General features: G+C 47.4%; 3 protein-coding genes and 1 non-coding gene across 5 annotated transcripts; 2 read left to right on the top strand and 2 right to left on the bottom strand.

The window, feature by feature from the left end:
* The first annotated feature begins 151 nt into the window (after positions 1 to 151).
* On the top strand, positions 152 to 2,713 carry ino80b (INO80 complex subunit B). The gene is made up of 5 exons (XM_030087972.1): positions 152 to 609; positions 1,120 to 1,303; positions 1,392 to 1,546; positions 1,638 to 1,810; positions 1,895 to 2,713. Exons 1-5 carry the CDS (start codon positions 570 to 572, stop codon positions 2,357 to 2,359), a joined length of 1,017 nt encoding a protein of 338 aa, XP_029943832.1. The 5' UTR covers positions 152 to 569; the 3' UTR covers positions 2,360 to 2,713.
* Positions 2,527 to 19,118, bottom strand: intu (inturned planar cell polarity protein). 2 transcript variants are annotated; one of them, XM_030087970.1, is made up of 16 exons: positions 19,036 to 19,118; positions 15,571 to 16,160; positions 13,482 to 13,567; positions 10,492 to 10,707; positions 7,185 to 7,303; positions 6,998 to 7,087; positions 6,798 to 6,875; positions 6,419 to 6,623; positions 5,289 to 5,342; positions 4,634 to 4,696; positions 4,307 to 4,519; positions 3,755 to 4,231; positions 3,592 to 3,686; positions 3,336 to 3,525; positions 3,101 to 3,243; positions 2,527 to 3,006 (listed from the first exon to the last, which is right to left on the bottom strand). In XM_030087970.1, exons 1-16 carry the CDS (start codon positions 19,116 to 19,118, stop codon positions 2,895 to 2,897), a joined length of 2,814 nt encoding a protein of 937 aa, XP_029943830.1. In that variant the 3' UTR covers positions 2,527 to 2,894. The 2 variants fall into 2 exon arrangements, with proteins under 2 accessions (XP_029943830.1, XP_029943829.1); XM_030087969.1 differs by lacking the exon at positions 19,036 to 19,118 and adding an exon at positions 18,046 to 18,234.
* Positions 19,119 to 19,750: 632 nt separating this feature from the next.
* LOC115386297 (small nucleolar RNA U3) lies at positions 19,751 to 19,964 on the bottom strand. The gene has a single exon (XR_003931285.1). It is a non-coding gene; the product is annotated as a small nucleolar RNA U3 (small nucleolar RNA).
* An 803-nt stretch (positions 19,965 to 20,767) lies between these two features.
* On the top strand, positions 20,768 to 23,027 carry trmt10b (tRNA methyltransferase 10B). The gene is made up of 8 exons (XM_030087973.1): positions 20,768 to 21,039; positions 21,406 to 21,514; positions 21,596 to 21,726; positions 21,886 to 22,038; positions 22,123 to 22,201; positions 22,449 to 22,516; positions 22,589 to 22,712; positions 22,798 to 23,027. The coding sequence occupies exons 1-8, from the start codon at positions 20,911 to 20,913 to the stop codon at positions 22,926 to 22,928; spliced, it is 924 nt and encodes a 307-aa protein (XP_029943833.1). The 5' UTR covers positions 20,768 to 20,910; the 3' UTR covers positions 22,929 to 23,027.
* The last annotated feature ends 112 nt before the right edge of the window (positions 23,028 to 23,139 follow it).

The raw sequence follows: 23,139 nt of genomic DNA, 5'->3' as shown, positions 1-23,139 counted from the left end.
CTCCGCAGCGGCTGAATATCAGCCTTTACTAAGCTAAACTACATTACCCAGCGGTAGTGAAATAAACAACACGATTTTACATTATTGATGTATTTGGCTATGTTGTATTATTTATTTGGCACATTAGAAGTAATTTCAATCTTCCACATTAAGTATAAAATAGCTTAAAAATAAATTTAAAAAAATCCTTCCTGTTGTGAAACGTTTGATGTCTGTTTGGCGGTTCTCCACTAGAGAGCAGTCGATTTAAAAAAAACATTTTTTTTCAGGAAACGAATAAGAGTAACTTCCGTGTTGTTAGCGGCTTAGCATCCCATGCTCACAGTTAACGTGTTTCAGAGTGCTAATGGTCGAAAGTTGCGGTTTTGTAGCTTTCCTGCAGTTTTTTCGCTCGTGTTATCTTTTCAGAATGTATCGTGACTCCGGTTGTCCGCGCAGTGCCGTGAATGTCTTTAAAACGCGTGAATCGCGCGTTTAAACCGAGCTTGACGCGCATTGTTTACTAAATAATAACATGTAGCTGCAGATCGGCTGTTCTCTTCAGTGTGTTGACCCCCCCTGTTGTCCCAATGGGGAAAAGAAAAGACATGATCCACCCCAGATTTCTAGGTGAGTGCCCCAACACTGTCGAGCCTCTATTGTAGCTTTCAGTAAACTTTATTTGGATTTCATTGCAATGGAACAGACACATTGTTACAGTATTTTTTAAGGAAGCTTGACTTTAGGTCACTAAATAATAACATTGTTAAAACAACACTTTTATTAGACCTTTTTCCAGGTTTAAAGGCATTCAGGTGGGCAGCTCTTCATATCACCAACCCACCTAATCTGGACAATTTAACACACTGCACTTAAAATCCCTGCTCTGCTGTGTGCAACATATATTATTTATCTTTTCTGTGCAATATTATCTGGTAACAACTTCACACCACATGCATCTTGTTGTCCGTTGCTTTTAGATTTCCAATTTCCACCCTACTAAAGAAATCAGTGAAGATCTCTCAGTCCTAAATATTGATAAAAATCCAATATTTTCCATTCTTAATCTGTGCATCTTGTTGTGCATGTATGTTTTAAATGTGAACCAGTGTTTATATTGTGTTGGTGTCTTCTCTGCAGGTGAAGGCGTCTCCAGCCTGCACGGCGCCCACAAGCGTAAACACAAAAAGCACAAGAAGCACAAGAGGAAGCACCACAGCTTCCCCGAGGCTCCGCCGCAGCCCGAGCCTGTCGTGGTGCCTCGCGCGCCGCCGCAGCTCCGGCTCAAGATCAAGCTGGGCGGCCAGACGTTGGGGACCAAGAGGTGAGGTCTTTTCCAAACATTTCCAGATGCAGCATTTCGTTCTGTATCAGGTGGGAGGGGATCATTAAACCAGTCGTGTCTGCTCCAGTGTTCCCACCTTCACCGTCCATCCGGGCGTGGCGCGCCCTCCTTCCCCTCTGATGATCATCGATAACAATGTCGACGACGACGATGACGATGAGGACGACGATGAGGATGATGACGAGCCCTCCGTGCCTCTGGAGCAGTATCGGGCCTGGCTCGGTAAGTCCCCAGATAGATAAACATAAGAACGGCCTTTTGTTGTTGTTGTACGTTCATCTCAGCGTTGTGTGTGTTTCCTGTTCCGCATCAGATGAAGACAGCAACCTGGCGACGTCCCCGATGCCCGACATAGACTCGGACTCCATGCTGGGGGCGCCGGTGGACGAGGAGGAGCGGTGGCTGGATGCTCTGGAGAAAGGAGAGCTGGACGACAACGGAGAGCTGAAGAAGGAGGTGGACGAGTCTCTGCTGACCGCCAGACAGGTGAGGAGAAGACGCGGTCGCCGGGGGCAACGCTGCTCTAAACTCTGACCCTGAAACGCTGGTTTTGCTCGCCTAACCCTGCAGAAAGCGCTGCTGCACAAGCAGCAGAGCCAGCCGCTGCTGGAGCTCCCCATGGGCTACAAGGAGAAGGAGATGACGGCCGAGATGATGCAGAAGCGGGAGGAGCGCGCCCGCAAGCGGCGCCTGCAGGCCGCCAAGAAGGCCGAGGAGAACAAGAACCAGACCATCGAGCGGCTGACCAAGACCAGCAAGGCCAAGATCAAGAGCCTGAAGGAGAAGAAGTCCAAGCAGAGCCAGTGTCCCACCGTGCGCTACAGCGACTCCGTGCACGGCGTGGCCATCTCCTTCCCGGCGGGGGTCCCCGCCCCGGCCCCCGCGCCGCCCGTGGCCCCGCCCCCGGCCCCGCCCGGCTGCGGGGTGAGCGGCTGCTCCAACCTGAAGAAGTACAGCTGCTCCAAGACGGGCGTGCCGCTGTGCAGCCTGGAGTGCTACAGGAGGAACCTGCTGCTGCTGCAGAGCGCCGCCTGACGCCTCCACCCCACGGAACACTCACTCCCCGCTCTTCATCAATATTTATACATTCTCTGATCATGTAGAAAACATCACCTGCCTGCGGAGTCACTATTTATCATTTTTAGACCAATTGTGTTTCTTCCCAGGGTTGAGAAGCCAGAGGAGTTTTCACCATTTTTCTTTTTGATGTAAAAAAAAAAACAAAAAGCATGAGAAAATCTGTGTTGACTTTCTTTTTTTTATTAACAACTGATGTTCATTTAGGTAGCAAACGGACCATTTTCCGTAAAAAACAATCTGTACAAATATAAATTAACAATAAATGCGATACAGTTTTTGAAAAACACCAATATAACCTTAGCTGCTTTGTGTGCATAAAGCTGTAAACTTTGAACAAACTGAAGCTCCGGAGCCGTTCGCTCCTCGTCGACTGAGGTATTCGATGACTGAGTCCATCTTCCCGACTCGTGATCCTGATACGTTTTGCTTTTCCTACAAGTGTCGCAGTTCGAGCCGTTTTCCTGAGAATCCAACCCTTCTTGACGGCGCCTCACAGCGCCAGGCCGAAGGAGAGCCTGAAGGCCATCTCCACCGGCACCTCGGCCACCGAGTCGTGGAAGCAGACGTAGAACTCCTGAGGGACGGGCTCCAGCAGCATCCGCCTGCGGAAGGAAGGAAACCAGAGCAGGAGGACTGTGATACAAAACTGATCAACTCAACAGTCAGGAACGCTGGTTCTTCGCGGCGGCGGCTGACCCGATGACCCAGTAGGTCATGGTGGGAGCGGGCTTCCTCTGGTCGGTCCAGTTCTCGGGTTTGCACTGAAACAGGACGCCGTGCTCTTTGACCGGACCCAAACCCCAGCCGCCCCCCAGAGGCCGGTCTGCGGCGCGGCGGCCCTGCGGGACGGGAGCAGAGACGCCGGTAGGGACGGGTTGTCGGGATCGAACCGGGAGGGGAGGAGGATGGTCACGCGGGCGGGCGCTCTCACCCTGGCCGGCAGGCTCTGCTGGAAGGCGGCCCGGATGGACAGGCAGCAGTGGTGGAAGTTGCGGATGAGCTGCGGGTGGATGGAGCCGCTCAGCTGCGCCACCTCCCTGTGGGTGGGGGCGATGAAGATCCCCCGCACCGTCTCCATCAGGACGTAGTGGAACAGGGTGTTCTCCGCCCCCGCCGTCAGCCTGGGTGGAGGTCAGAGGTCAGCGGTGCTTCCTCGCCGGCTGGAGGAACGGAGGAGGCAGACTTACTTCAGGGTGGCGTACATCTCCTCCGTCTCGCGCTCGGTGAGGGTCTTCTTCAGGGTGCCCAGGTGGAACGGGTTGGGGTTCCTCATGCGGGGGACCTGACGGCAAAAACAACTTATTCAGACCCGAAACGTCGAAAAGGATGATGAATCGTCTCCGTCTGCACCTTGAAGAGGCCACCGCTGCCATTGGATCCCAGCGAGTCCCGCCGCCTCCTGGCCGGGTCCGGAGTGGAGTTCGGGCTGAGACCGGCGCCCGACCCGTGCTCCTCGCCGCCGCTGTCCGACAGGCTCCTCTGGGGGCTGGACCTGCGGGACTTCTCCCCGAACAGGCCGCGGCCCCTGGCGCCCGGCGGCGGCGGCGGGCCCCTGACAGCGCCGGCCAGCTTGCTGAGGACGGGCGAGGAGGCGGCCAGGCCATCCAGGCGCTCCCGCGCCGCGGCCGCCGGCAGGAACCAGTCGGCGCAGGACAGGCAGGGGGCGGGCGGCGCGCTGAGCCGCTCCTCCATCCCCGCCTCCAGCGCCTCCAGCTGCAGCAGCGTGGCTTTCACCTGATCCACGTAGACGCAGTCGGGACCCGGAGACCCCGCCGCCGGCGACGCGCAGCCGCCGGCTTCCAGCAGCACGCACTGCATGAAGTGCCGCTGTGGCGGAGAGACACAGAACATCAACACCGAGCGTCTGACGTGACCCCGCCTCCGCTCGCCCCGCCTCCTCACCAGACCCACGATCAGCAGGAAGTGGCGCCCGGGCGGCCGGCTGTAGCCCGCCGCCACGCCGCCGCCCGCCCTCTGCTGGGGAAACACCTCCCTCCAGACGACCAGCTGGCCCACGCGCTGCTCCGAGGCCAGCGGCAGCAGGCAGTAGTGCTGGCAGTACAGACACACGTCCAGCAGGGCCTCCTTCGGCAGGTGGTTGGCAATCAGGTAGGACTGGGAGGAACCGGGGAAAGTCACCACTCTGGTCACCTTCTGTACGCTTCCTGATGGCTATCGCGGGGAGGACATCGACATGATACGGCGGCCATGTTGGACCGGGACGCCTACCTTGTAAAACAAACAGGAGCCCAGAGTGACGTAGAGACGCCTCAGACCGAAGAAGTCTTCAGACTGTCGCAGAAAAGAGAGGAAGCAGAGAGAAGACGGAGGACGAGACGGCCTTTCAGTCTGGTAGAAAACCATGCAGTCGTTTTATGCTACTAAAAAGATTATTTGATTATTGATTAAAAGTTTCTTTCACAAGTCAGAATAAAGAAAGAACTGTCTGTGAAATTTGTCTGAATTCAAAACTCAGGAAGTAACACCAACTTCATGAAACTGCTTCCAGCATCAATAATCCATCTGAACGCAGGTAGAGAGCAGAACCCATTAGCCACACACACACACACACACACACACACACACACACACACACACACACACACACACACACACACACACACACACACACACACACACACACACACACACACCTCTAAAAATACCCTGACCTTCTCATTTTCTCTCTCCGCTCACATGTTCTCGTCTAACGAATCCAAACAAACCCAGCTTGAGCTCTTCGGTCCATTTAAAACACTTTTTTGTTTGTGAATACATTAAAAAAGAGACTTTCGTTCAATTCAAAAGCTGAATTGAATTCCCTTTTCTCTGTCAGGTCTGAAATATGCAGATGAAAACAGTGTTTTTAGCTCACAGTACTCACCATTTCTCCAAAATCAGAAGACTCGAAGTCAGAAAGTACAGTATCCACCTCCATCTGAGGGAAAGAAACACAGTGAATGAACTCAAAAACAATGATAGGACAATAATTTCAATGTAGTTTATGACTTCTTTCCTTCTTCTGTGAGTGATTATCATTTAGCCACATGCAAACAGCTGTATGTCAAAAAATTCTAAATCATTAAAAATTGTATTTTAGATTTTCATCACATCATAAGCAAACATTCTGAATATATAAAACTGAAAAGACTTAGGAAAGAAAAAAATGTAAAATGTATGGACATGTCAATGTGACAAAATTTATCATGGGAAGAAATGAAAAAAGGCTAAAACTGACGTTTATGTTGTGTATGTATTTTATTGTTTTGTTTTTTTAACCTCCTTTATATATTTCCAATTCTTCGTTGTTTTTAACAGTGACATTAAAGATGATTCTGATTCAGAATTTCCAATCTATTACATTTGTTTTCTAAATTTGATTAATGATATACATACTTCAAGAATACCCAGGCCACACAGCAGTGTTAGTTTTAGCATTCACACTACACAACAACAACAATAACAACAACAACAACAACAACACAAACTCTGAGCTTTGGATTCTTCCTCCTGATCATCACTTCCAGCAACGAACACAAGAGGGCAGAAGAGATGGAAGAAGAAGCAGAGTGGTGGAGCTTCATTTGTGTGTGTGTGTGTGTGTGTGTGTGTGTGTGTGTGTGTGTGTGTGTGTGTGTGTGTGTGTGTGTGTGTGTGTGTGTGTGTGTGTGTGTGTGTGTGTGTGTGTTCTCGTATTTCTATCCTTGTTGGGGCCAAATGTCCCCACAAGGATAGCAAAACGTGGAACGACGTGCCTTGTGGGGACCTTTTTCCGGTCCTAAGTAGGAGAAACAGTGTTTTCTTGACCATGTTGTTGTTACTGAAAAAAGTAAAAGTGCAAAAACATTTCTTTAGGGTTAGGCTTTGTTGTGGTGTGGGTTAGGGTTAGGGTAAGGGACAGGGTTAGGGGCTAGACATGAATGGGAGTCAATGGAAGGTCCCCACAAGGATCGAAATACGAGACTGTGCGTGTGTGTGTGTGTGTGTGTGTGTGTGTGTGAGTGAGACACACACCTTGATCTCAGGAGGCAGCGTGAGCCACCGCACCGCCGGCAGCCCCTCCAGGAAGAGCGTCCCCGAGACGTCGGGTGGCGGCGGCGGCGCTGACGGCGGCGGCGCGGAGCAGCCCTCCCTCAGTCGCCACGGCTGAATGAGCTGCTGGAAGAACAGGCAGAAGAAGTGGTCCAACCTGGGGGCGTGGTCCACCTCACAGAACGCGCTGTGGGGGACACGGTCAAGTCCTGAGGTGAGTGTTACGAAGCGGAAACTCGTAAGAACAGAAGTTAGTGGAGGCTGATGGTGCAGCAGGTAGAGCTTTCAGTGTGGGGTTTGCATGTTCTCCCTGTGTGTGCATCTCCTGGTGGGATCATTGGAAAGCAAAAAGATGTCCAACCTGTCCAGGGAGCCGTACATCACTTTTAGCGTCCGCACCACGTCTCCCAGCACCGTCTGCAGACACAGCAGCGGGACCCTGCAAGGAGGAGGGAAAACAGCCAGTCCTCTGCTTATCAGGGATTTTCACCGACAGCTGGGAGCCGTGAAGAGATAAGTGAACAGGCGGCGAATATGACTCATCTCAACAGGCGTTTTTACCTCTCAGCAGGAAGCCCGATGACCAGCAGGTTGCTGCCTTCCTTCCAGTAGCCGACATGGACCAGATGTTTCCCCAGCAGCAGGGAGGAGCTGAGAGGAGGAGCAGGAGAGGAGGCTCAATGAAACACAGCAGACAGAACCACCAACCCCCATCATCCGTTCTGCTCTCGCCCCTCTCGGGTCCGACCTGATGATCCGGCCCCCCGTCACGTTCTCCAGCATGTCGCACAGGGTGAGGAAGATCCCCCTCACCCCCTTCAGCTGGCCGGACGCTTCCGACATCGGGTACTGGTACAAGATTTCCTCCTGCGGACAATAACCGCCATATTTAAAGGGAAAAATCAAGTGTCATGTGTCTCTGCTTCATCTCTTCCCTTCCACCTGATGCCATACAGTAACTACTGTGTTGTTTTATATCATGAAAACTCCCTACAGCGTGGAAAGATCTCCTGGCTTTGCTATCAACACGTCGTCATTCCATAAAAATGTGCATTAAGTGCTTTTGGATGAATCCACCTCCAGATTTAATGCCTCCTTTAAATTACAGACGGATGTAAAGATGTTTAATCCGTCGGCGGCTCCACAGTGTTTCTTCTGTCCGAGCAAGTCGTCACTCTGGCACAGACAAGATGAATGTTCGCAAAATATTCCTCGCGTTGGGCTTCCCAGAGTTTAAGAAAAGCAGATTCAGGAAGTGGAGGAATTCCAGTGAAACTCAGAGTAACTCATCTGGGTTTTGAGGAACGGCAGCAGACACAGTGAACTAGTTCATGGCGAGGATTCAGTGTTTTTACTGAAGATCAGTGCTTGTTTACAGTCACTGGAGCTAACTAGACATGTGGCTACAGGCTAATGCTAATGTTGCACACAGTGTGTTCACATGGTGTTTTTTGATTCGGAATTGGTTTATTCTGAATCAAGTAATTCAGGATTACATTTATGAGCGTCGTTAAACATGCACAAAATGAAGGATTAAATCCTCTCTCACGCCGGGGTCTGTGAAGCATTCTGATTGGACAGGGCGGCCGTGACGTAGTGACGTCTCCCGGAAGTAAACAGCATTTTTCTCTTCTTTCTTTGTCGATTAACTTTGACGCTACAGCTTTGAAAATGTCCGCCTTGTTAAGCGCCAGTCGACCCGCTCGTTTCAATGTATCTAATTCTTCTAAAACTGCCGGTAAATGAATTGTCTCCATATGAGTCGAAACGCTGACCGCGGGCCGCCATCTTGGAAAATTGCGTCACCAGGACGGGGCATGCGCAGAACGACCAGAATGAAGTCGCGCCTAATTAGCATATAATTCCGCTTCCAAAAGATAATAAACCCGCTTTTCATCTTTAATTTTATATCTGAATGAAAATTTCAAGCGTTTACATGTTCATTTTAGAGTGGAATTACACTTTATTCGGCTTCATAGAGGAATAAAAAGTCCTATGTCAACGCACGGAATGGCACAGCTTTCATGTCTTGATAGAAATACTTAATTCATCTCAGGGGGAAATTTTTTAGTTGCTTTTCCTCCAGTAAATAGGAGCTTAGTAAAATAAATGCTGAGGCAGCAGCTTCAACTAATGCTAAAGCTAATGGTAACGCTAACATCTTGTCAACAGGATATCATAAACATGGCGTTCCTAATGTTTTATTTAAATATCTTTCTACTTATTTTGATGTAATCAGCTGCAGAGAGGTACAATAGAGGAGTCGTAGATACATTTCACTTGATAATGTGTTATTTACAACTTCAGTAGATACTAAAACCTCATTTACAGTCAGCTGAAAAAGCAATTTTTTGAAAGCGGCTCTCATGGCCTGCATCTCTATGGCCTGCCGCCGTACAGCAAGCAAAACGTCGTTTTGATCCCACTGCACGTCTTGTACGTACTGCAGAACTGACAATGAATCTTACTTGGAGAGGATGAAGCAGTAGGCGAGGGGTTCAAAAACAAACTTGAATGAACACCTTATTAAAGCCTGATAAAACACAAACTATGAAAATAATAAAAAGATTCGGTTTTCTACATACACTCTAAAAAAATCAGCTCTCAAAATCTTCACACAGCTGAAGCTCAGAAATACTTGCCCAGCTTCTGCTACCCTGCAATCGAAGGGATAAAAAAAAAATCAAAGTCGGGTTTAAGCAACAGCACTGTCATTTAGAAAATCAGCCGCAGGCTGATGTGGCTGAAGCCGGCCTGAACGCTCTGAATCTGCGGCTCAACTTACACTGAAATTATAAAGAAAGGAAGAAAGAAAAAGTGCCGAAACAGAAAAGTCCAGCCACAAAGCAAACATGGAGCTGCCGGTGGCGTCCGGTCCGCGGGGAATATGTGATCACAGAGTCGGGGGTGCCGGTCAGCGGAGGGCCGTTGACTTTTCAGAGTCAGGAAAGATTTTCAGATTGACACTTTGCTACATGTCAGCAGCGTCCGCCTTCTCGATGGGATAAAAACCTTCTACACACATGGATGTGATTAAAAAAAGGAAATGTGTTTTTGTGTTTATAGACGGAGTGGGGGAAGAGCTGCCCGCTGCGTCACTCTCGGCCGAATAACTGCATTAAAGTGATGGATGGTTTATTGACAGGAGCTGCATAGAGAACCTCATCCACTCCTCTGCTCTTTCCTCCCCTTTCTGTCTGAGTTCCAGCGAGCCGCCGGCGCTGGACGCCGTCCAGAGCGGTAGTTTCTGAAGCGTCTGACTCACGCCGGAGCCATTCCCCGACAAGTTTTCCACTCCTGAACTCGGGATGTTGTTACGCAACCGAGGTTGGCCTTGATGCTCAATCATCAGGACGCGTTCAGTCAGAGGAGAGATGCTGAAATCAGTCGTCTCCGCGTTTTAAAGTGAGTTTTATGAGAGTCGCTCTGAGTCATGAGCTTCCTCCACCACAAAGCCCCGATCGGGTTTCCACCAGATCAATTTACTTTCCAAACGGACGGAAAAATGTGTGGTCAAGCAGGGTCTGGATGTCAACAACAGCCCGTAGGTTCTGTTTGGGCTGTCAGATCTATTTAAGTTCAATTCAAAGCTTTGTTTTTTTTCCCCACTTTGTGCACACCTGACAGTCTCCTCTTCCCCTCAGAGCTCAGTACGTTCATGCTGCTGCACAGTAAAAGCCTGTTTCCACTGGAGACGCTCCAGGAACCTTTTTAAGACAATCAGGAACTCCAGAGTAGAAGTCACTGTTCTTATAAATCCTACATTTTAAGAGCCTAGCCACAACTGCATTACTTAATGTCACTTTTGTGAAATATTTCCAACTTTTACATGAAAAAAACTTGTTTAAATACACAATTTAGGAGTAAAATAAACTATTCATGACGTGTTGAAGTGCTTTAATACCACAAATAATGTATGGTCCCTTTCTTTGATAAGAAAGTTTTTAGTTGCAGAAAGGAAAACAGACTAAAGCTTAAACTTTGGAATTTACTGCCATAATTCGAACAGCAGAAACCCTCCCCGGCCGGGAATCGAACCTGTTCTGACGCCTCACCTCGTCCTGCGGCGATGCCGAGTCCAGCTTGAGCGACAGGTACATGACGACGTGCGGGATGTGTCCGACGGACATCTGCAGCTCGGCGGTGTCCTCCCCCCACAGCAGGCGCACCAGCTGGCTGACGGGCGGCGAGGCCTTCGGCCTGCGGGCCGGCGAGGGCTCGGCGCCGCCGCCGCCGTCCACCAGCGCCACCGTCTCCAGGGTCAGCCTCACCTGGACCGAGACAGACACAGAGGTGAATGATTCATTATAAAAGCAGCTAACAGCTCCCACTAGTGGCCCAACATGAAAACTACATCGTTTCCAGAAGGTCACCGTGTGAACGTGGAACTTTTCTGAAACGAAAACGCAAGAAATGATGCGTGTTGAGTTGAAACGCAGTGGAGTCTGAGAGAAAGTGACGCTGACGTCCAGGGCGAGCCGCAGCACAACAGCCAGCAGGGATGGATGTGTGTGAGCGTCTGTGTGTTTCTGCCGCCTCGGCAGACTTTAATGAGAACCAGACCGCCGCGGGAGGCGAGAAGCGAGGAGCCCGGCCGGGACGGCAGACCGCCGCCCTGCTCCCGACTTTCTGTCCGCGGCCCGTCGCTTTACGCTGCCATTCATAAAAATTCACGGAGACAGACAGGGAGCTGCAGTAATATGAGCAGCTCACACACACACGTGAAAAAACATGCACTGGTTCTGTCTCTGTTAAAACTATTTCTTAGTCCGTTTAAAAGAAGAGATGCATAATTAATCTAAAGGAAAATATTGGATTTGAGTTTCAATGAAAGAAAATGCTCTTTAAAACTGCAGATACACAAATAGAAGTCATCGTGTAGCAGGATGCATGTTCCTCCTGGGCTTTACCGACTTGTTCACAGCTGAGAGGCTCATATCCGACAAGCTGAGTCGACCCGGGGCGAGAACCTGTCAGCGCCGCACAGAGCCCATCTGTGGAACCGAGACGAACCAGAATCCAGACGGCAAACAGCACAAAGGTGCAAAAGATTTACAGAATTACCCTCAAACACGTTATTAAAACCAATATGAACACAGTGGATATTGTGCTTTTGAACACAATGATCAGAATTTCTCTGGAACTTTTCCTTTTATTACGCCATGAAGTCTCATAAAAAAAAAATTATTATGAAGTACAGTAAAATGAATTAAAGTCTGCCTTTTGCAGGGCGTTACATAACTTCTTTCATTGTTCTGTTAAACTGAGTGGAGGGAAAAAGGAGCAGAAGTATGGTCGAAACAGTAAATGAGAAGTTAATGTCTTCTCGGCTCGACCGGACCAGACCGAGCCCACCGCACACGTTTCGGGGAGGAGATCGGATTACCTGGTCACAAACGTCGAAACCGTATTTTTCTAATGCGGCGATCGCTCCCAGAAGTCTCCGGGGCCTGTCAGCGCCGACCGCAGGCCACCCGCCTCTCCGGCCGGCGCCTCCAGCTGGGCCGCCGGCCATTTCGCCAAATTACAGGGCTGCTATTAGAGACGGGGCGGGCGGGCGGCGGAACGCCGTCTGATCCTCCTGTCGGCTGGTCGGCTGCAGAGGTCAGCGCGAGGAGCTGTGAAATTACCCACAGTCATTATGTCCTCGAGTATCGAGACATGAACTGTGGCAGAAAAGCTCAGATTTTCTGCTGTGAGCCGGAGGAAGGTGGAGGAAGCCGGAGCAGCTCTGGGCTCACGGCAGCACTTTCTCTCATCGTAAATAACAAGGATGTGGTCGGCCTGGCGTTCGCTCCCTCAGGAATTCCAGGCTCCTGATGTCAGTCATTTACCTCACTTCAAGAAGGAAGGATTGACTTTAACACTGATATTTGAACCTCTGAGTACAATCATCAGTGTGTGTGTGTCGGTGGGAGGGCTGGCACTTGGGGAAACCACCCGTTCCCACTTCCACGCCGGGGAAACAACCACTGGGCTCTATTTTCAGTCTGAGAGTCGCCGTGGTGCCCGAGGAAGAAAGTCTCCTACGGTGTAATTTAGCTTCCGGCTCCATCTTCTAATCAGCTGAGTTGCTTCTTCCTGTGGCTCCGCCGCCGGGTTCTCCATCAAGCCCGGCTCGCCACTCTGTCATTTATGAGATTCCTCCTCCTTGACGGTCGGCGTTTTGGTCAGAGTGCACGGCCGGAGATTCTTGCGCGCCCGATCAGGGGAACATTTCTCAGTAATTGGGGGTTTTCTACTGTTGGGCGCCGGTTTCTGCACTGCGGACACATTTCAGCAGGTCAGATGAACCGATGCGTCATTTGAAAAGTCTGTATTTACGTGCGCCTTGAGGGGATAAATACTGTATTGGTCCGAAAATAAGATCGATTCCATGGAAACGGGTCTGAGGAAGTGTCTTCTTTGCCTTATATTCAGGATCCAATATTCAAGCCAAGTTCTGCAATAACAACAGAACCAAGAGCAACGAGCTGGATGGTGAAATTCATGTCCTCATTAAAGCATTTTTCCAAATATCAGAGCTGTAAAAGCAAAAGGGGGCCGTCTCAGATCCAGATAAATATGGCAGAAAGTTTCAAAACCAATCATCCAACATGAAAACGCCATGAAACATGGTTCACTTCATGTTCATGCTGCTGTTTTCAACCAAAATATGTAAATTGATGGCGTTCTGGCTGCTTCCCTGACAGTAAACACAGCATAACTTCCTCAGCAGGGCTACTTATACTTGTGGGATCGTTGTGGTTGTATTTTTTACTACCAGAAGCTATTGCCGTGTAGGAAAGAGTCAAAACGGTGAGGAGAAATTCCTCCGTCGCATGCACCAACAGAAACACGTCAGTGCTGCTTGGTTTAGACATTTTTTGGTGGCTGTAACGGTCGTAGCTGCTCCGAGTTGTTTAGACGGTGGATAAAAACTGCCTCAGGGTTTCAGACGGTTTGTTTAGGTTATGGAGAGCAGCAATAACATCTCAATCACTCCACAGTTTGGGTTGCGTTTTGAAGGGAAAGGAAAAGAGAGGAGCCGTCCTGACAAGCCAACCTGCGTTGGTCCGGGGATGCAGGACAGAACCCTCTCGATGTTCTCCGAGGTCACGTCCACGTCGTCCACGGCCACGATCACGTCCCCTGAGCGCGGGAAAAAGAAAAACAAGAAAAAAGAATTTATCAAGCAGACCTGGCTCAAAAACCTAATAAAAAAATCAACTCAGCTTTTTGTTTAAACCCTCAAAAGGACACATTTAAAAAAAAAAATACTTGGATGGATAAAGCATATTTCTAAACCAGCCATTCCCAAAACTCTGGAAGGCCACAAACCGGGACAATATAATGAAATGTTCTGTTCCCCGCCGACAGTAAAAACCCACAAACTGATCAAAATAAGATGAGTTTCCCTGAATGATCCACGACAGATTAATGCTGCTGCTGCTGCAGTTCATCACAGCAGGCCCCGTTTACACGGCGTTCCCACTGGAAACATTACAGAAAACTTTCACATCTACATGGAAACGTTCTTAAAACGATTTACATGGAAAATGCTGAAAGCGGTGTAGTTATCATGCCAGGCCAGGGCGTGGTGCTGCAGTTTGTTTCTGTAATGAAACCACAGTACGCTGTAAACATTAACGTTGGCAGGATTGTTCTTACAGAACACGGTTTTCAGCATTTTATATTCGCCGTAAATGTCCAGTCATCTGTTCGGACAGAGCAAATGAATCATTGAAGTTAAAAACACTAACAGAGCAGATTTACACAGAAACCTTCTCTTGTTTCATGTATCGGGAATGTGAATGGTTTCAAAATGACGACCAAAGCGCAATAAAAAAATGGGAGTCTGGTCTGGGAAAACAACAGAAAGCACTTAAACTTTCCTTTTTTAAAGCGATAGCTTGATTATTACTGGATCCTGCGGCAAGCTGTGTTTATTGCAAACATCTGACTCGTGGTTCTAATTAAATATCGATGTGGATTTCATGATCGGTCATCAGCAGCCCGACCGACGAGCGTCAGATAGAGAGCTACGGTGGACGGCTTCACCTGCCTCCGTCCTGCTATTCCAGGTATTTATTAACCGCCCTAATTGTTCAGGCATGTAGCTGCAGCGCCACATGAAAGCTCCTCTAAGCTGGAGTCATTTTGTGGCGAGGCCCGAACGGCGGAGAGACGAGGGCGATTACAGCAGAAAGACCAAAAGGATTGGGTTTCGGCTTTTAGTGGCGAAAACAGACAACAAGACTGAGTGTCGTCGGTCTGAGAGAAACAATCTGATGCAGACAGAGAGACGGTTTAACCCTTTAAACCCTCCTCTTAAGTTTCAGTGAAGACGCATTCGAAGGCTCTGCTGAAAGCCAGACGTTGAGGCTGAGGTTAGGATCAGAAAAGTAGTAGTTAGAGCTGTTAGACTGCAGGAAAATAATGTAAATCAATGCAATGTACCCAGAAACTATGGAAATCTGTGTGTGTGTGTGACAGTAATTACAGCCCGTGCTCTGGCAGTGCGTTCTTGTGGTGTAGAAATTAATGAGTCGGCACATGTGCGTGACTGTTTCTGAGATTAAAACTGCTGCACGGCTGCATTTTCTCGGTTTTGAGGGCAGAAGGCTTCGTTCGGAGACTGGAGGAAAGTCATTAAAAAAAAAAAAAAGTAGTTTCATTCAATGTCAATAAAACTTTCCGTTGAAGTTCAAGCTCCAAATAAAAGGGACAACCATCAAACGCTGGGATTTGTAGGAACATCATTGCCCAGCTAAGGACCTACAAATCGGTCAGGACGGTGCTTGGCCTCGGCGGAGAGCAGAGATCGTAACATGGTGAACTTTACATCCTAAATGTGGGCCTAAAATAACACAGGATGAGTGCAGTATGAATGTGTGATTATTTCTACAGGAGGAAGGTTTATTAGAACGGATAAATCTTCATGTGCTGCTTCAAAATTGTGCGGAAAAACTCTGAGAGGGGATTTGACACGACCTCTGACCCCAACATTCTCAATGACGCTGCAGGTGATTATATAATTCAATTCAGTTCAACTCATTTTTGTTCATATAGTGCCAAATATGACACATTTCAGCCACGGTGGGAAATCATGGTTCTAAAGGAAGAACCCTGCAGAACCAGACTGAGGATCTTACCGATGAGGATCTGGCCACACTTGGCGGCCGGGCTGTTGGGTATCAATCCGTGAACGGTCAGCCTCTCCTCGCGTCTGGCCGCCGCCGCGGGGTCTCCCGGAGCCCTGCTCCGGGCTGGGCGGTGCACCACCCCCAGCAGCGCCTCCAGCAGGCCGCCGCCCTCACAGCCGCCGCCCAGCCGCTTGGGGTTGAGGTAGACGCAGGCGTCCTTCAGCCGCTGCTGCTGGACGGTCACGCCCTGCCGCTGGGCGGCCTGGTTCTTCAGGATGGACGCCGGCCGGGACGAGGCCGGGTTCTCCTTCCCGCCCTCCTTGCCCCCCCTGCGCTGAGACGGGCGCCGCTTCCTCCGCAGGATCCTGGCGAGGCGTTTGAGCGCGGTCTCGCCCTCGGCCTTGAGGCCGCGCCTCTGCTTCCTGTCCTGCTCCGTGATGACCTCGGCCTCCTTGTCACTGAAGCGAACGTGATTGGTGGAAACACCCTGGCTGGAGGCGGCCCGGGCGAGCGCGGCCTCCTCCTCGCCCTCGCTCAGCTCCAGGTAGAAAAGCTCGCCGTTTTTCTGGATGTCGTCCAGCCATTCCGGTTCCAGGTCACTGAGAGGAAAAGACGAGACAGAACCGTCACACTACTGGACCCAGCAGTGTTCCTCCAGGAAAGAGTCTTCTGTTCACCAGATGCTGAACGAGTCTGCATGCTGGAAGGAAAACAGCGTAAAAGAGCCTGGATGTTTACGCAGTCTGTGGCTCTATTAAACCAGCCGCAGCAACATTTGTGGCCTGACATGCAAATGACATTTTCAGTCTCCGTTCAGCACTGCTGTCAGAATGTGAAACTTTTCCGAAACAAAAATGGACAAAATATGCATTTCTAGTCCATCTTTGGTGTATAAACATGAGATATTATAAGTTAAAGGAAACAGGGGGATTGGAGTTTGTCACACTTCAAGTCTAGTTAAATCAAGTTAAAAACTGTTTTCCATCTTTTTGTATCTTGTTCACAGAACAGGATCCTTTAAAGCAGTGATTCCCAATCAGGAGGGTCCAGTCATTTTTCTGTATCATTAATTGTTGAAAACAGATCATTTTAAGGCAAATAAAATATGCTGAGTAACATCTGAGGGGCCGATTAGAATTAGTGTCTTCAGCAGTAAAGAGATTTTATTTTGTTTGATCACAGTTTTCTCTCCAAATGGCTCATATCTTGAATGCATTACAAAACTGAGACAAATCAGAGTAAACTTGAGGTATAGTTTAAGAATCTCAAAAGTGTGCACATTCCTAGAAATCACACTGTAGCTCCACACATATAAATCCCACATCAATATCATCGGTTGTTTCATAAATGAAATGGAGAATAGTGTCTTTGGCGATGATAAAAGAAGGTTCTGGGACTTCCATGACGATGTGACTGCCGGACAATGTTGAAGTTCTGAAAATGACCTTGGATGAATACAATGAGTTTGATGCTGCCCACATTTGGTTATTTGTGGCCAAGAGGAGTCTGAATTCCCACTGTTTCACCAGAATGAGATTGTTCTGATAACACATGTGAAACTGCTGCTGCTCCCTCTGTAACATTTCACTGACACTTCCACGCTCATGAGGTTACCAGGACAAAGCCAGATTTCTGTCTTCTGTGTGCATTGTTCCATGCCTCGTTTGCTTTCTCTGGCACTGTGTGAATATTCTGATTGTTTTGTTAATTATACGGCATTGACATGTGAGACGTTAGACCTGACCTGTAACCCGGCACAAGATGAAGCAGTATAAAGAAGATAACATAATGAATATGGAAAAAAAAAACATTTACATTTTTTTTAAAAAATATATAAATACAATGAAAAGTGTAATTTTAACCCGTTTTTTTTAATAATAGCTCTATAAAGTGCAATCATGTTACTTTGAATAGTATTAAATATTTTTATACAATCCACTGTTATATTTTACTTTGAAATGAGTAAAATTAACTGTAAAAGTTCATGCTGGAATTACAGTAACTGATCTTTTTCACTGTGCACCCTAACTATCAAGATGTGATGGATGTCAGCATAATTTAAACATTAATAGCAGAATTAACTCAGAATTAGATTCTTATATCACCCCTAAAAAGCCTCCCTGTGTGTTTATATTGCAATGTAAAAGAAAGAGAAACACACCAGAACCTCATATTCTCTCCCTTCCAGTAAGAACTTTTTACTTTTTCCTCTGATCTCTCTCATTTAAATGTGAAACTCGCGGTCGGGACGTTTGAAGCGACCTCTACAACTCTGAAGTGAAATCATATAATTATTTATGAGGGCTTTACCACCCAGGAAGAAAACAGAGCCCGGGGCTATGAAAAGAACAGGACCCGTCTGGACGAAGCGACACTCCCTCCAAAACCAAACCGCTTTCACTGCCAGGAGCAAAACATCACATTTAACAAGCGCCGCGTGTGGAGAAAGGGGAGGACTGAGTTCATAAGAAGTTGGGATCTCACTCTGAGAAGTCGGAGCCGCTGAAAGTCGATTCACTGTCACTGCGGTTTTCTTTCGCCGCATCTTCCTCCGTCCGGACACGAGAAACGCTTCTTCCGGGACCCTGGTGTTTCCTCCCTGATTCCATTGGATCACGTAAAACCTCTTCCACCGTGGAAGTTGCGAAAACCACTAAAAAAAATGCTAGATTTTAGCTTAAAATAAAGAGATGCTGTCCATCGAGCCTCGCCATGTTGTACCGTGCTAGCGCTGGTAGCATCACGTGACGCGCAGGGCCGCTTCTGATTGGCTGAGGTCGCGGTTGCCCCTGACGACGGGGAAGCTTTAGAGTATGCGAACGGGGTGTTGTGACAAAGTTTGTTACCGGCTTAAATGTTTCCCTATCTGAAAAAAAATTGCATTTACACCGAGATTCGTCGGAATAAACGAGTTAAAAAGTCCGTATAAAGACTTTTGGCGTCTTTAAAAGATGCATTTAGCTTGAGAATATTGTTTGTTTGATGTCTGAAGAAGTTGAAACACGTATTGGCGAGGTAACGAGATTGTTCAGGACCGCGCACCGTGCCAGGTAGAGCTGGGCGACGGCGTGCCAGTTTGGCGGCACGGAGCTCTCATCCCGTTCACTAATTCAACAACCGCACAGACAGAAACACAGACATGGACATGTTACAATTAAAATTAGCACTAGTTCTGTATAATTGTGGAAAAACAGCAACATTTTGTGACGATAACATTCAAATCTGACTGGATTGGGCTTAAAATCGTGCACGCGGTTAAATCTTGAATGCTCAATTTGACATTAACTCATGTAAACATTTGTTCTTTAACGTTGTTTCCTAGAAAATCTGTCTGCCTCCCTGCAGGCTTGCACGAGGTTTTTAAATCCCCTCCGGCATCCAGAAACGTCCTCTGAGCAAAGAAACAAACTTTCTCATGTTTTTAATGAATAAAATTCAAGTGATCGTTGATTCAGATGAGGGGATGAGACTGACCTGTAGAGCAGAACACTGCGGATGGAGTCGAAGTCCTCCAGATTCTGAGAGAATGGACCTCCATCTATGGAAATGTTGAACATTATTTGTGTTTCATGTTAAAGCAAAAAGGTTCAACTCTAAAAAGTTCCAGACTAAATGTTATTTTATGGCTGTTGGGAGGACATAAAAAGTAATCCGTTGCTTTGGTTCCTCGTGCTGCAGAGTGAACCTCCTCTCCTCAGAGCAGAAACAGATCCTCCCCCCGTTTCTCACGTCCATCAGAGAGACGGCTCGACACCACCAGAGGAGCAAAACAAAGCGGCCCTGCCTTTTATCCCGTCACTTTTCAGCGTTTCTCCAGGCGAGCGGAGCTGAATGGAGGAATTAAGACTTCCTGGCAGGTGGAGCAGAAAGTTCACCGACATGGGTCAAGATCAAGGTGAACAGAAAGAAGCTCATCAATATTCAAGGATTTGTGATTTGAATACAACAGAAAATCACACAGTTAATGAGACTTCTGTGCTGGGATAAGATCGAAACTCCAATGGTTTTGTGTATCTTTTTTTACATCTTCCTTCACACTTAAAAGCTTGATTTTCAGACTACGCAACGCGAGCTCTCTCTAGCGGTGAGGACATAACCCTGCATTGTGGGTTTGATTTATATCTCTGTACACACAAAGAATAAAATACTCTCAACAGCGATCTTTTACTTTTCTTTTACAACTTCCACTACCACTCTGAATGCGTTTCTTCCCTCAGAGTCCCCGGAGGGACAGTGAACGGTCATCAAAAGTAGAGATGTGTCGATAAAATCGTCCATCTCTACCCGCTTCGCGCTCAGAAAGAAACACTTCCACTCTTCATCGTGGTTAGCGAGACCAAACACTTTAGAAACACATTTCTCAAGTCAAGAACTATAGAAATGATCCCTGAAAGTATAGTCTTAACCAAATGCTGGACTCTCTGAGGTACTAGTATGACGAGCGAACACCTCTGTGTCACGGTGCGTCCGGAACCACAGTGATTACATTGCAAAATGCGCACAAATATTTCAGAATAAACCGAAAAAAAGCCACTACACTCATTTAAAGCACATGCTATACTCATATAGTCACATATGAACAAAATTATTCAATTTAAAACGTTAAATTTTTATTTTTTCTTCAATATATAGGTTCGTATATTGTTGGGTATAAAATAGAAAACAAAATTCACTCGTGGGATTCAATTTTTTTCAAATGCTTATTTTTAAGAGAAAATAATCTGAAAATTACCTCAAACAGAACGTTCCTATTACAAGTTTCTCATTGGTTGAAATACTGCAGCATGTGACCACGTTAGCATGAAATGCTAATATATCCGGTTTATTAAACGCTACTTCACAGCCACGATTTCAGGCAATGGGCTCTGCACGCACTTTGGAGGAATGCTAGTGTTACGCTTGTTGCAATAATACAATAATAAATCAGGCTGCACCCTAAAATCAAGCGTTAACGTAAATTTTGCGTGAAGACATACCTGCTAGCGAGAGCCTCCGGTGTGCGCCAATTTATGTCTTCCTTCCGTAAACTCGATCGGGGAATGGTTCCTATTAACGCTGTCTTGTCAGGCAAGTTTGTTCAAGTTTGATAAAATGTAAGAGATATCTGTTAAGGCTGGGTAAAAATAATAACGCCTATATAATAATTTAATGGACAAAAAAAAAAACACATAAATAAATTACACTTCTTGTTGTTTACCATGACGTCACTCACACGCGTCTTTCACAACCCGGAAGCGGCTTCCCTGTTTTCCACGTTTTTTACTCTGAAAATAATTCATGTTGCGTGTTTCAGTTTTGTTAGTTTTCATCGAATAACGTGTATTTGAGGTTCTAGAGATATAGAAAGAAATGTGTGAAACACATGAGTCGTTTGACCCGCAGCTGAATGGAGCCGTGGACTTTATGGAGCTGCTCTGCATTGACGTGGGAAACGAAGCAGAGGAGATCAAACCTGAGAGGGAAGATGCTCACATTTCAGTAAGTTTTTCTTGATGCAAGTATAAACACATAATGATACTTTATTATTCAAACTCGTCTTAAATACTTTTTAATAGACAATTGTGGAATATTTAAATATCTTCTTGTTATATGTGCTTTTAGTGGTTGTAGTTTGTTGTGATCTTTCAGTGTGTTGATGTCTTTCTGTGGGTTAGTGGTGTTGTGGAATTTGATCTCAATTGAATACACTTTTGGATTAAACGTTTTAGATATGATGTTGTAAATTGTACCTTTGTGTGAGTAAAATCACTGACATGACAAACATGCATGAAAAATAAAGATTTTACATCAAAGCTGAGCTTACTATGCCTCCCTTCACATGTTTGAAATATATTTAATAAACAGAAGAATGTACTGAGGAAGCAGCGGCACTGGGAGAAGCAGCTGGCTGCGAAGAAAAGCAAAAGAAAAGAGGAGAAGCAGCGGAGGAAGCTGAACCGTCAGCAGGAGTCAGGTAAAAAAAACAACTCAGTAACACATTATTCATCTGCAGAGGAAGTCTCAGTGTAAAAGTTGTGCATATTTTGACCCCCAGGCGTCAGCACGGACCCCCAGTTAACCAAGCGGGTGCTGAAGGCGATCACCAGAGAGCGTTTGGCCGAGGCTCGATCCACCGGCCTCAGAGTCTGCATCGACCTGAGTATGACTGACTGCATGTCTGACAAGGTGGAGGAACCAGTGACAGGACTGTTCAACCCTGACAGCTTTTAGGATGTGCTGAAGTCATCCAGTGTGTGTTTTAGTGCTCTTTTTGTGACCTTTGGCTAACTAACATGGATAAATATATCAGAATATTGTAGTAAAATCCAAATGTGTGTGTTTCAGGAGGTCAGCAGGCTGGCGTGCCAGCTGAGACGGCTTTACGGCTCCAACAAGAGGGCGACTCGGCCGTGTCATCTGCTCCTCAGCGGCCTGAGAGAGGACAGCCGGCTGCACCGCGAGTGCATACGGATGAACGACGGCTTCCTCAACTATACGGTGAATTCTTAAGACAACTGAAGCAGAAAGTGTTTTCAATTATATTCAGCAACAGTCTGACACATTTGCCTTGTTTATTCTCAGATGGATATCGCTGAAGAAAGCTGCCTCGACCTCTTCCCTCCAGAAACTGTTGTCTACCTCACTCCAGACGCCGATGAAGGTTAGACGAATCAAAGTCAAACTGCATGTGGGAGCCAAATATTTTAGCTTAAAAATGAAGCACAGCTACATTGTGGCCAGCAGATGGTGCTATTAGACCATAACGTTCGTTCAGTTGATCTCAGAGGCGTTTGATTACTGTTGCTGGTCCAAGTTCTGATACAAACTTGAATGAGAGTTAAAGTTTTCAGGTTTTATATTAGATGTGGAGAGGTGATAACTACAGCATGTCCTCCTTTCCGTTTCAGCTCTGGACTCGGTGGAGGCCGATAAGGTCTACATCCTCGGCGGTCTCGTGGACGAAAGCATCCAGAAGGTATTCTGAAACGCTCTACTCCGTCAGACGATGATCGAGCTCATGCTTCCACTCTCCGTCGGTCCTGTGCAGAAGCTGAGCTTCAGGAGAGCGTCGGAGCTGCAGGTGCGCGCTGCCAGGCTGCCCATCGACGAGCACATGGTGAAGAAGGACAACCAGAAGAATTTCCACTCCAAGATCCTGGCGATCAATCAGGGTCAGCTGCTGTTTTGTATTCCCCGATGGCCCAAGACCTTGTGCTCTTCTAAATTCCCTGTGTCTCTCTCTTGCTCCCTCCACAGTGTTTGACATCTTACTGACTTTTTGTGACACCGGCAGCTGGACGGCCGCCCTGCAGAAGTGGTTCCCTCTGGGGAAGGGTTATGTTGTCACACCTGACGCCTCACCGCCGCTCCCTGCAGCTGACGGATAGAATCATTTAACCTCTCCAGAGGAGTGCAGTGATTTATTTAAGACCTGGGATCTTGTTTATTTGAAGCTGTGATTTTCTGTTCTGTACATAAATAAAAGGTCCACATCTTCTAAACACAGGGACTGGAAATAATGTGAATTTATCCATATTGGTGTCATCATCTGTTTCTGAATTGGATTCTTGTTTGATTCTCCTGTCCATTTCTAATCAG

This window comes from Salarias fasciatus, chromosome 3, assembly GCF_902148845.1.
Source record: "Salarias fasciatus chromosome 3, fSalaFa1.1, whole genome shotgun sequence".
Classification (NCBI taxonomy): Eukaryota; Metazoa; Chordata; class Actinopteri; order Blenniiformes; family Blenniidae; genus Salarias; species Salarias fasciatus.
This window is presented reverse-complemented; position numbering and strand designations above follow the sequence as displayed.